This window comes from Gouania willdenowi, unplaced genomic scaffold (assembly GCF_900634775.1).
Source record: "Gouania willdenowi unplaced genomic scaffold, fGouWil2.1 scaffold_76_arrow_ctg1, whole genome shotgun sequence".
NCBI lineage: Eukaryota > Metazoa > Chordata > Actinopteri > Blenniiformes > Gobiesocidae > Gouania > Gouania willdenowi.
In genome coordinates, this window is record NW_021145241.1 from 7501 (window position 1) to 21624 (window position 14124).

The 14124-nt window shown below is 37.5% G+C and overlaps 1 protein-coding gene across 4 annotated transcripts in view; it reads right to left on the reverse strand.

The window, feature by feature from the left end:
* LOC114460813 (forkhead box protein J1-B-like) overlaps nt 1–3960 on the reverse strand; it is an 8648-nt gene extending 4688 nt beyond the window's left edge. For 2 of the 4 annotated variants that reach the window (XR_003673750.1, XM_028442689.1), the window contains exons 1-2: nt 3712–3960; nt 357–703 (exon numbers count right to left, since the gene is read on the reverse strand). Coding sequence is in view for 2 of the 4 variants with exons in the window: in XM_028442689.1 (XP_028298490.1) it covers nt 357–703; nt 3712–3747 (383 nt within the window). In the remaining 2 variants the exon portion in view is untranslated. Of the gene's footprint in view, nt 1–356; nt 704–986; nt 1145–3711 lie in introns of those variants that run through there. The other 2 variants (XR_003673751.1, XM_028442688.1) reach the window with 2 other exon arrangements.
* Nucleotides 3961–14124: the final 10164 nt, after the last annotated feature.

A 14124-nucleotide genomic window follows, 5' to 3' on the forward strand; every position in this document is an offset into this window, starting at 1 on the left:
AATATTTTTGGTGTGTGTGTCTGAGAATTTTTTATATCAGTATAACACTCAGTTTCATTTTTGTTCAAATGATAAAATGTGAGAAAGCTTGAAATGAAACATGATTTAATAACTGTTAACTACATATGTGTAGAACTGAACTTAGAACTCTAACATGGATCCATGTGTTAAATTATAATTGACAATTTTTATAGGATTTTTATGGCAATTACAATTACAAAGTCAAGTATCTAAACTCAATAAAAAATGACTTATGATTACAACATTAAAACTACAATTACAATTATAATTACGCCATAATTGTAATTAATCATCCATTAAGCAATTGCAATTATAATTGACCCCAACCCTGGTACCTGGAGAACAGGGGACCAACGGTCGAGTCACTGCCGAGGTACTGAGGCATCCCGGTGGCTGCGGTGTGTCCTGCGGCGGGGCTGGACGGAGAGTCGGTGTCAAAGCTTTCATGGAAGAGCTGCTCCTGGGAGGAGGGACACCCGGGGCCACTGGGCCGCTCCGGGTCTGCACTGAGGATGGAAAAGTTGTGGAGCCAGTTGAGGCTGGTCAGGCAGTCATCAAGGGGGGCAGGTCCGGACCCTTGGACCTCATCCTTCGGGTACATCTCCAACCTGTCCACCTTAAACCTTTTGGCTTTAGACTTTGTCAAGACCGGTTTCCTGGTTTGAGACTGAAGATGTTCAAACTGGCATGAAAAATGAAAGAGTGGAAAAATCAACAATAAATAAATACATAAAAAATATCAGTTCAAATCTAAAAACGTTAAGTCACACTGGATTATAACTACATTTTCAATATTATAAAACAAATATTTTCATTTAAATGTTTACTAGATTCAGGAAATTATCTGAATAAATAACTATATTTGCAATATTACAAATCCAGCAGTATTTCCTAACTTGATTCAGGAATATCGCTGAATGTATGATTAAAGTTTGTAATATTACTAAAAAGCTTTGGTCACAAACCTTGGTCACTGCTGACCTCTGCTGGTCAATGTTTACGGGCTGGTTTTAAGGATATTAGACCTCCTTTAGTTCTATGTGTGAGTCTTTAGTGCTGTCACTGTTGTTGATCCTGCTGCAAAACTCACACTGCGGTTAATTCTGATATTTTTCAAATTATAACCTGCGTTACCATGACTACCTGTAAACAACTGCCACTAGTGGAAATTCAAAAAATGCATGATTATGAGCGGGGCTCCTGTAGCACTTTTAGATTAAAAAAAAAAGGTTTTTGGGGTTAAATAATCTTGTATCTGTGGAAGTCATTAGCATTGTTGCTAAAGATGAATAAATGAAGGCAAGACTTGCAATAAACTAATTAGTCATTAGTTCAACTCTATTATAACCAGGTGATCTGGGTTAGGTTTAGTTAGTTAGTTATTAATTAATGAGTTATTAATATTACAAGAATTAGTTGCAACTTTATAATATTCATTAACATATATTTAAATGCTTTATAAAGCAATTGTTAAAGTTTTATAATCATCAATTTAACTTTATAATGACCATTCAACTAATGTTTATGATGCTCTACACAGTGTTTATTAACCATTTACAAAGTATTATAAACATATGTTCCAACTTTACAATAACTATCCAGATAATGATTATAAACGTTTATAAACCTATTATTAACCATTAGTAAAGTATTAATTATCTAAAACATGTTTTATAAAGCATTAGTAAGGGATTATAATCTTCAATTCCAACTTTATAATAACATCCAAATAATAATAATAAGATTCTTCATAAAACATTTATAAACCATTAACTAATATCTGACCCATGTGTCTCTGTAATGTTTATAGATGTTTTATAAACCATAATCAAGGTTTTCTTTACACTTTATAAAGTAAATGTAGAATATTGTGGAGAGATTCAATATTAAAGACACCTGGTGTTGAAATAATACTATTGAAGCCAATGTGTATGATGTTTTTTTTTTTATTTCTTTTATAATCCTGGGTTTATTTCCAATGGTTGATTGTCGTAATTCTTGTTTATTATGCAATCGAAAAATGCGGAAGTGACGTCAGCGCGGACTAGCGCGGGAAACAGAGGGAGAGGAGAAAGGAGAGTGAGGTGTGCGCGAGAAGCCCCGGATGTTGACCGGAGAAACAGAGACGTACAGACGGAGTGAAGCTAAGTGAAGGCTTGCAGGAGTTTTGACGAGTTCGACAGACTTCAGCGTGGAGAGCGGAGGACGGGTCGTACCGTGTAGGACCAGGTGTGAGAGAGGCGCGGACGGAGGAGTTAGCCGAGCGGGCTAACGAGGAGCTACCGTGTAGGACCAGGTGTGAGAGCCGCGGACGAGGAGGAGGCCACTGCTGGTTAACGGGGAGCCACGTTGTCGGCTACTGTGTTTGGGAACCGCAGTTGCCCTGCGTTTTCACCGCACTCAATGTTTTGAAAGACAGAGTTTCAACGCACCCAATGTTTTGAAAGACCTACCAGCTGGAAACAATAATTGCATCGAGTTGTGAGAAAGACAGAGGAAGTCGTTCGTTTTAACGATTACACGTGACTGTGTGTGCGTGTGTGGTGTGGGCCCACCACCATTGCTGGAGTTGATTTGACACGTGTTGGATTCCATTGTGTGTGTCGTTGTATACTGTTATTCATCCATCTTAAAATATAGTTCATATAAAGTTGTTTAAACATATTTCATCTCTGGATCTCAGCGTTATTGATTAGGATTATATAGTGAATTAGTTGTGTATATTGGTGGGATCATACACTTGTGAGGTACACTTTTGTGGTATCTATCTTTACAAATTTAACTGAACCCCAGCACCCCTCCATTCTCAAGAAGGGCTTCATATAGAGTGGTGTGCAGGTGCTACATAAAGTTTTATAATCATCAATTTAACTTTATAATGACCATTCAACTAATGTTTATGATGCTCTACACAGTGTTTATTAACCATTTACAAAGTATTATAAACATATGTTCCAACTTTACAATAACTATCCAGATAATGATTGTAAATGGTTTATAAACCTATTAATAACCATTAGTAAAGTATTAATGATCTAAAACATGTTTTATAAAGCATTAGTAAGGGATTAATATCTTCAGTTCCAACTTTATAATAACATCCTAATAATAATAATAATAGATCATAAAACATTTATAAACCATTAACTAATATCTGATCCATGTGTCTCTGTAATGTTTATAGATGTTTTGTAAACCATAATCAAGGTTTTCTTTACACTTTATAAAGTTAATAAAATGTTGTAATGTGTGCATCAATAAACTGTTAGTATAACATCAATTATAGCATTACAAATCATTAAAAAACATTATTAACTATCATTTCATTGTTAACAGAAATTAACTAAATGTTAATTAACTATTTATTTACCATTATGTACCATTCATAGATGATGGTTATTCCCAATATAACAATTAAAAACATATTCTAATTGAGTTTTATTGTCAGAGTTTTCTTGGAAACTGTAAAACTAACAACACATTGGTTTTGATGATTGTTTTAATTGACTTTAACATTTTAAAACACAGCATGGTATAACAATGAACCCACAGTTGTAGAACTCCATCACTTCAGTACATCTGGCCAATGCTTCATTAAGAAACTCAATAAATATATAATAAATCCATTTGTTCACAAATATATTAAATAGGTGAACTGGAGAAGGTGAGTGTAGAACAATAAGATGTTACTGGAAGCTTTGTCTCCTCTTCATCACTCTTTGGCATCAGTGACTCCTCCTCCTGTGATGGAGAAGGTGGCTTTGTTTTCTGGCATGTTGGGACTATTCACAAACAGAGAGAGAATCATTTAGGAAAAATTATATTAGAGTTTCACTTTGGAAAACTTAGTCTTGGTCCATTTACAGGTGCTGGTCATATAATTAGAATATCATGAAAAGGTTGATTTATTTCAGTAGTTATATTCAAAAAGTGAAAGTTGTATTTTGTATACATTCATTTTACACAGGCTGACATATTTCAAGTGTTTATTTCTTTTAATGTTGATGATAATAACTGACAACTAATGAAAACCTCAAAGAGAATATCTCAGAAATGTAGAATATTGTGGAGAGATTCAATATTGAAGACACCTGGTGCTCCATTCTAATCAGCTAATTCACTCAAAACACCTGTACATTTTGCATGTCCTTTGGAAATCAAGGTCCCAGAGTCTGTAGGAAGAGAGAAGAGGCACAGAATCCATGTTGGTTAAGGTCTAGTTTAAAGTTTCCACAGTCAGTGATGGTTTGGGGTTCCATATCATGTGCTGGTGTTGGTCCACTGTGTTTCTTTAGGTCCAAGGTCAACGCTGCCATCGACCAGGAAGTTCTAGAGCACTTCATGCTTCCTGCTGATGACCAACTTTATGGAGATTTCATTTTCCAACAGGACTTGGCACCTGCACACAGTGGCAAAGCCACCAGTACCTGGTTTAAGGACCATGGTATCCCTGTTCTTGATTTGCCAGCAAACACGCCTGAACCTTAACCCCATAGAAAATCTATGGGCTATTGTGAAGAGGAAGATGGGAGACGCCAGACCCAACAATGCAGAAGAGCTGAAGGCCACTATCAGAGCAGATTAAAAACAAGATAAAGGAGAAATTGAAAAACCAATGGGAGCAGGTGGTGAGTGTATACAATCCAGAGGACTTTAAGCAACATGGGGGTTTATATCAAGTCATACAAACCTCAACAGCACACTTTTCAGAAAAGGGAAACATCCAAATGAGAAGTGTGACTTCTGTGGTGAAGAAGAAACCATAAACCAGGGGTGTCAAACACATTTTGGCTCAGGGACCAAATCCAGTGCAGTTTGAGCTCAAGTGGGCCACAGATTAATTGGAAAAAAAGTGCAATTTTAACACTAATGTGCCGTAGTTTTCACTTCCATTCATAACTGATATTAATAGTTTGAAAGGTGCTGAAAATATCCAAGCAACAAGTGACGGATATCAGTCCCTGCAAGATCAACACCATTAATATATATATAATTTAGAAGAGTTTTGTTGGTAAATGCTGGAATTCAGAAACATTTAGAGTAAATTCCACATTTACAATAAAATAAGACTGTGATATTTTCACAAAACAGCCATGTTTGCCCCTGAAAATATTGTGTCACTTGAATAAATGTGTGTATTTGAAGAAACAAAGATAGCGACAACTTAAATATTTTTTTTATATATAGAGACAATATGGATATAGTCAACAAACAAATAAATATATAAAAAATAACACTGGATAATGGATTAGGGACATGTTACAATGGGATTCTAGAGACAATTATTTGCAGTACTTACAAACAATCAAAGTAATAAATATAATCTAGTTTGTATGTATTTATTTATTTACTGATGAATTTATTTTTAATATTAATTATTTCATGATTTAATTTATAAAATAAAGGTCCTTCCTGCTTCTTAGTTCACATTCCTTACCAGTGATGGCGGAAATGCACCTACAGTTGTTTGCTAACCGCCAATAAACCAAAGAAGAAGAAGAAGTCTGAAGTGAGCTGCTGTGACCAGCAGAGGGCGCTCTATGATTGGCTGCTCGGTCACATGACCGTCAGGAGGAAAGACAACAGGAAGTGTTTTCCTCCATCATGGTGTGAATGTTTTTTTTTTTTTTTTTTAATTATTATTGAACAATTTCAAAATTACAAACACTTGAGGATAAAATCTCAGCTTGTTACAGCTTCAGAAGCAAGAACAGAATGAAAACAAACATTTCAGTAAAAGGGGGAACAAGGCAAGAAGCTTAAAATTAAAAATGATAAAATACAATAGTAATCAGAGCTTAGACACAGAGGAGATCATGGCCAAACTCAGCAGCATATGGGCAGTCAGTAAACAAATGCACATAAACACATCCACATACAAACATATACGTACCTACATCTTGAACACACACACACGCTCCCCAAGTCAAAACAACAGTTTTTTTGCAAAGTCAGAATAAAGCTTCTGTACAAATGTACTATTCTGAAGTTTCTCCAGGGCTGTAAAAAAACAGTTTGAACTCGTTGGTAAATCCAGAAAATGAGGGCTTGTGTTTTCTCCACTTTGCACAATGAATATGGTTTTTCCCCAGTAGTTAAATAATATTGACAATATCTGAAATGGAAGAATCTAAATTTTCCATGTAGTAAACAATATGTTGTATTTCAAAGTTTGGAAAATCAGTTATTTTTAGTGAAATCCAATTATTAATATTTGACCAAAAAGATTGAGAGACAGGACACATAAAAAATTCAATGTTCTAAAGTTTCATCTACATTATGACAGAAGGAGCATAACTCTACCTCAAAATTAAATCTTTTTTTAAGAAAATTTGACACAGGATATATATTATTTAGGATTTTGAAATGTGTTTCTTTAACTTTAGGTAAAATAAGCCACTTAGTATATTTAGAATAGGCTTTTTTTAAGGTAGTGGGGTTCCTCAGGTTAGGGCTCTGCTGTAACCCCCTGCAATACCCATGGAATATTTTACATTTTAGAACGTAACTAAAAAACTTGTTACATTTTTTTTCCAACAAATTATATTCTCCAATTAAAAGATTTGGTAACATAGGTAATGATTTGTTGTATATTAGATAGTTGTGTATCAACTGGACTAATGATAAAGGAATTGATTTACTTATTTTGTTAAATTCTCTTTGAGAGCAATTTAAATCATATTTTCCTATGAAATCTGCATAACTCAAAAACGAACCATTATCATCCATCAAGTCGGTCACAAAAACTATGTCTAGTTCAAACCAATTATTGATAAAAACTGATTTCCTGCTAATAGTAATTACTCTGTTGTTCCATATAGTCAAATTGTGAGGGGAAAAGTTGTGGGAAAATACCATCTTCAAAAAAATAAGAGCTTGTTTATGGAAATCGGACAACTTTGTAGGAATTCTGTTCACGTCAAAGTCACACTTCAAAACAAAATCCAAGCCTCCTATTTGCTTAAATAAAGATCTTGGAATGTGAAACCACATAGAGTTTGGTTGGGAAAGACAAGATTTGATCCAGTTCAGTCTGAAGGTGCCAATCATAGACTAAAATCTGGGGCTTTAATACCACCACTATCATACTCCTTAACAAGTTGTGACCTTCTAATGTAGTGTGTTTTATTCCTCCATAAGAACTGATAAATAACAGAGTTAGCTTTATTAATGTTTCATGAGGAAATATATAATGAATGACAGGGATAAATCAATTTGGAAATACCTTCTGCTTTAGATAGAGTGATTCTACCAAAGATAGTTAGGTCTCTGGTTAGCCAATGGCTTAATGATCTCTTCACATCTACTATACGATTTGTAATGTTAGTGTCTTCCCTTTTTACTATATTTTTAGAAATCAACAATCCTAAATACTTGACTTCCGTCTCAACTCTAATTGAGGAAATAGAGGAATCAGAGCAAGTGTGGATAGGGAGTAATTCACATTTTTTGATATTAAGAGACAATCCTGAAGCTTTAGAGAATAATGAAATAATACTGAGCGTTTTATCCACTATTGATTTATTCTTTAAAAAGAAACAGGTGTCATCTGCAAATTGGCTTATCTTAAACTCTTTGTTAAAAATTGTAATTCCCTGTATATCACTGGAGTTATTGATCAGAACTGATAATAACTGTGTTGCTAGGATGAAAAGTTTTGGGGAGATGGGGGAACCCTGTCGAATTCCACGTAACACCTCGAATCTAGGAGTCACACCAGGATTCAGAGAGACTGAACTAGTGATGTCAGTATATAGCATCTCTACAATGTTACAGAACTGTTCTCCAAAGCCCAAGAAGTGAAGTGTTTTCAGTAAAAAGGGATGTTCAACAGTGTCAAATGTCTTGAAAAAGTCTATAAATAACACCAGACTGTATGTTTCAATATAATCTCTATAATCTAACATATCAAGAATCAGCCTTGTATGGTTATTAATATTTCTGCCTTTTACAAAGGCTGATTGGCATTCATCAACTATATTGTTTAAACCCATATCTAATCTCTTAGAGTACACGTGCTAACAATTTATAGTCATTACATAAAAGAGTCATTTATAATGTCCTGTTGTTTTTGTTTCTTAACTTTACAAATGTATTTACTTCTGCTAATGGCTGTTTCTCTAATTTGGAATTTAAACCACTCCCATTTACTTAAAGGTGTCATTTCTAATTTAATAATTTTCTTTACCAAATTTTTAGTTTCACTACAAAATTCCTTACTTTCAAGAAGGCTACTATTAAATTTCCATAAAGGGTTAGGTATATATTGAAGCCCATCAGGCTGGAGACATATTGTAATTGCACAGTGATCTGTCAGGGGTGAAGCTGTTATCTCACATTTATGCACATTATTAATTAGGTTTGTAGAAATTAACCAAAAATCTATCCTTGAATGTTGACCGTTGTTAGCAGAATTAACCCAAGTATATTGCAAAGTATTGGAGTTTCTCATTCTCCAAATGTCAATTAGGTTTTCCTTGGAAATAAAATCAACAATGATTTCCTCATAATTATGATATTGTCCCTTTGGAGGAAGCCGGTCCATCCAGAGGTCAGGAGCCAGGTTATAGTCTCCCCCAACGATGACTTTGTCAGTGGTGTAAGTCAGTTTCCATTCCTCCAACAACTTACTTTTTTGTTCTGAGCTTTTTTGTTATAGCCATACACACAAAAAAGAATTTAATTTTCATCGTTAAAATCCACGGCTGACATTATCCAATGCCCATCATTGTCACTCGTATGGTTAATAATCTTCTCAGAAAAGTTACTGAGAAGGATCATAACTCCTGCTGAGTGTGATGTTCCGTGACTGAAGAGGGCAGTGTCCCCCCATTGTTGCTTCCTAAACTTAATATCATCCTCTGATGAATGAGTCTCTTGTAAGAAAATTAAATTGCACTTCTGCTCTTTACAAAAAGAAAAATTGTCTTACGTTTCACAGTATTCCTGAACCCCCTGGCGTTTAACGACATAAAAGATAACATTCACAATATAGAATAAATGCGCAAGGAACGTGATGTGCAGGGGTGAGATACACATATATCCATAATACAAATCAATAATAACGTTTTTGCAACAACCTTAAACATTTCAAACCTTTAAAACGTCAGTGCAAAACAGTCAGAGTACCTGTACTGGAGCAATGAAAGCCCCACAAAGATAATCATTTAGGGTCCACACGCTGGTTGTCAATCAGAGCATACCCTTCCTTTAGGAATGTTCGTTTCCCTTTCTTACTGGCCTCCACAACCAGGGGCCACAGCTTGGAGCGAGCCTCCCGTTCCTCTTTTGAAAAATAGGAATAATAAGAACATTTAAAATCATCAGTAAAATCAATGCGCTATACAAATACATTTGCCTTGCCTTGCCTTTAAAAAGAAACAGGTATCATCCGCAAATTGGCTTATCTTAAACTCTTTGTTAAAAATTGTAATTCCCTATATATCACTGGAGTTATTGATCATAACTGATAATAACTGTGTTGCTAGGATGAAAAGTTTTGGGGAGATGGGGGAACCCTGTCGAATTCCACGTAACACCTCGAATCTAGGAGTCACACCAGGATTCAGAGAGACTGAACTAGTGATGTCAGTATATAGCATCTCTACAATGTTACAGAACTGTTCTCCAAAGCCCAAGAAGTGAAGTGTTTTCAGTAAAAAGGGATGTTCAACAGTGTCAAATGCCTTGAAAAAGTCTATAAATAACACCAGACTGTCTGTTTCAATATAATCTCTATAATCTAACATATCAAGAATCAGCCTTGTATGGTTATGAATATTTCTGCCTTTTACAAAGGCTGATTGGCATTCACAAACTATATTGTTTAAACCCATATCTAATCTCTTAGAGTACACGTGCTAACAATTTATAGTCATTACATAAAAGAGTAATCGGCCTCCAATTGTCAAGTGATAATTTATCCTTATTGGGCTTTGGGATTAAGGTGATTATTCCATGTTTCATAGTAGAAGACAGGTGTCCAGTTGAAATACATTCTTGAAAGAAGAAGGTTACTATTAAATTTCCATAAAGGGTTAGGAATATATTGAAGCCCATCAGGCTGGAGACATATTGTAATTGCACAGTGATCTGTCAGGGGTGAAGCACTTTATTAATTAGGTTTGTAAAAATTAACAAAAAATCTATACTTGAATGTTGAACGTTATTAGCAGAATTAACCCAAGTATATTGCAAAGTATTGGAGTTTCTCATTCTCCAAATGTCAATTAGGTTTTCCTTATAAATAAAATCAACAATGATTTCCTCATAATTATGATATTGTCCCTTTGGAGGAAGCCAGTCCATCCAGAGGTCAGGAGCCAGGTTATAGTCTCCCCCAACGATGACTTTGTCAGTGGTGTAAGTCAGTGTCCATTCCTCCAACAACTTACTCAGGGAATAAAAAACAAATGTGTTCTGAGCTTTTTTATTTTAGCCATACAAACATAAAAGATTGTAATTTTCATCATCAATGTTAACGTTTTGCAGCAACCTTAAACATATCAAACCTTCAAAACGTCAGTGCAAAACAGTCAGAGTACCTGTACTGGAGCAATGAAAGCCCCACGAAGATAATCATTTAGGGTCCACACGCTGGTTGTCAATCAGAGCATACCCTTCCTTTAGGAATGTTCGTTTCCCTTTCTTACTGGCCTCCACAACCAGGGGCCACAGCTTGGAGCGAGCCTCCCGTTCCTCTTTTGAAAAATAGGAATAATAAGAACATTTAAAATCATCAGTAAAATCAATGCGCTATACAAATACATTTGCCTTGCCTTGCCTTTAAAAAGAAACAGGTATCATCCGCAAATTGGCTTATCTTAAACTCTTTGTTAAAAATTGTAATTCCCTATATATCACTGGAGTTATTGATCATAACTGATAATAACTGTGTTGCTAGGATGAAAAGTTTTGGGGAGATGGGGGAACCCTGTCGAATTCCACGTAACACCTTAAATCTAGGAATCACACCAGGATTCAGAGAGACTGAACTAGTGATGTCAGTATATAGCATCTCTACAATGTTACAGAACTGTTCTCCAAAGCCCAAGAAGTGAAGTGTTTTCAGTAAAAAGGGATGTTCAACAGTGTCAAATGCCTTGAAAAAGTCTATAAATAACACCAGATTGTCTGTTTCAATATAATCTCTATAATCTAACATATCAAGAATCAGCCTTGTATGGTTATGAATATTTCTGCCTTTTACAAAGGCTGATTGGCATTCACCAACTATATTGTTTAAACCCATATCTAATCTCTTAGAGTACACGTGCTAACAATTTATAGTCATTACATAAAAGAGTAATCGGCCTCCAATTGTCAAGTGATAATTTATCCTTATTGGGTTTTGGGATTAAGGTGATTATTCCATGTTTCATAGTAGAAGACAGGTGTCCAGTTGAAATACATTCTTGAAAGAAGAAGGTTACTATTAAATTTCCATAAAGGGTTAGGTATATATTGAAGCCCATCAGGCTGGAGGCATATTGTAATTGCACAGTGATCTGTCAGGGGTGAAGCACTTTATTAATTAGGTTTGTAAAAATTAACAAAAAATCTATACTTGAATGTTGAACGTTATTAGCAGAATTAACCCAAGTATATTGCAAAGTATTGGAGTTTCTCATTCTCCAAATGTCAATTAGGTTTTCCTTATAAATAAAATCAACAATGATTTCCTCATAATTATGATATTGTCCCTTTGGAGGAAGCCGGTCCATCCAGAGGTCAGGAGCCAGGTTATAGTCTCCCCCAACGATGACTTTGTCAGTGGTGTAAGTCAGTGTCCATTCCTCCAACAACTTACTCAGGGAATAAAAAACAAATGTGTTCTGAGCTTTTTTATTTTAGCCATACAAACATAAAAGATTGTAATTTTCATCATCAATGTTAACGTTTTGCAGCAACCTTAAACATATCAAACCTTCAAAACGTCAGTGCAAAACAGTCAGAGTACCTGTACTGGAGCAATGAAAGCCCCACGAAGATAATCATTTAGGGTCCACACGCTGGTTGTCAATCAGAGCATACCCTTCCTTTAGGAACGTTCGTTTCCCTTTCTTCCTGGCCTCCACAACCAGGGGCCACAGCTTGGAGTGAGCCTCCCGTTCCTCTTTTGAAAAATCCTCTCTGAAACAAATGTGCATCTCGCTGCACACTCGTGCCTCTCTGGACTTTTTCCACACTTCATCCCACACCATTTTCAACCAGAACTGGATGATAATTTGCCTCGGCGTGCTCGGTGAAGTAGCGGTGTTTCTCTTCCCCAGGCGGTGCACAACATCCACAGTGTCTCTCAGACGATCCACAACCATTGGAACAATTCTGGTGAGAATCATGATGACAGCCTCTCTCGTGTCTTCACCTTCCTTCTCCTGGAGACCGGTCAGCCGGAGATTCCACCTCCTTTTGTACCGAGCCTGTTCCTTACTTGCATTATTAAGCTTGACATTTTTCATATGAAACTCTTCAACTTTTTTCTGAAGCTGAACATGTCACGGCTGGTATTCAGAGGCTCAAGTGCAGGACAACAAGACACGACAATCAATGATCTTTTGCAGTATTTAATTCAACTTAGATCTAAACTTACAAACAGAACTGGGGCACCAATCTTAACGTGCCAAACTCAACTAAAACTACTTCTCTGCGCCCGCAGAGAATAGGGAACAGAGCGGGCGGTTTGGGTGATGGAGAGATGGTGACAGAGGATCAGGAAACAGGCTGACTGAGGTAGTGGAGGATGATGGCTGAGCAGAGCCGTGTGAGGAAATCCAGTCCAGAGGAGAAGCAGAGGCAGATGGTTGAGTTGATCCTGGGAGATGTGAAGCAGTGGTTACTCTGGCAGATGATCTTGCAGTTTCCAGGCAAGTGGGTAGAAAACAAAACTGGAGACACAAAGAATGAGGTGAGAGGCTGGCAGCAGAAAGCGGCGCGGCAGAACAGCAATCGTACTGACTCTATAGTTGTTAACAGTCTGACACCAGAAAACACACTGCCTGCAGCTTTTATGTGAGGACCAATGACTCCTGCTGCAGCTCACTCCCAGGTGTGTCTCATCCACTGATTAAGGATCTGCAGCAGCCAAGGTAAACGCCCACCTAAGGAGAAGGGAGGGGAAGGAAAAAAAAGGAAGAGGGGGAAAAGTACTGCCACTACTTGGTGCTCCCTGTAGTGGCTGTGACAGTACCCCCCCTCCTAGATGCACCACCTGGTGCACAAGGCATCCGGTCCGGCCGACGGCGGTGGAAGTCTCTAACAAGAGTGTTATCCAGAATGGACCGTCGCGGTACCCAGCTGCGTTCTTCCGGACCATACCCTTCCCAGTCGACCAGATATTGGAGGCCACGTCCCCGCCGACGAACATCAATCAGACGTCGGACAGTGTACACCGGTGCGTCATCCACCATCCTTGGAGGAGGAGGGGGACGGACTGGGGGGGCCAAGGGACTCTCCCTAGTAGGCTTTATCTGTGACACGTGAAAAGTAGGGTGGATCCTCATAGAGGAGGGAAGATTAAGACGGACGGCACTGGGACCAACTAAACGTTCAATAGAAAAGGGTCCAACAAAACGGGGAGCCAACTTCCTAGATTCAACCCTTAAAGGCAGGTCCTTAGCCCGAAGCCAAACCCTCTGACCTGGTACGTAGACTGGGGCAGGAGAGCGATGGCGATTGGCCTGTTGTGCCATTCTACGACCAGCCTTTAATAAAGAGGTTCTCGCTCTCTTCCAGGTCCTCTCACAGCGTCTCAGGAAGGATTGCAAAGAAGGGATGGCAATCTCCCCTTCCTGAGATGGGAACAAGGGTGGTTGGTAGCCCAGGGAACACTGAAAGGGAGAGAGGCCGGAAGAAGAATTAGTCAGGGAGTTATGCGCATATTCGACCCAGGGCAAGACGTTACTCCATGCAGTGGGGTTGTCAGAGGTCATGCATCTTAGATAGGTCTCAAGGGACTGATTAGCTCTCTCCGTCTGGCCATTGGACTGGGGATGGAATCCAGAGGAGAGACTGACCTTAACTCCCAACACAGAACAGAATGACCGCCAAACCTCCGAAGTAAACTGGGGCCCACGATCCAAAACAACATCCACTGGAATGCCA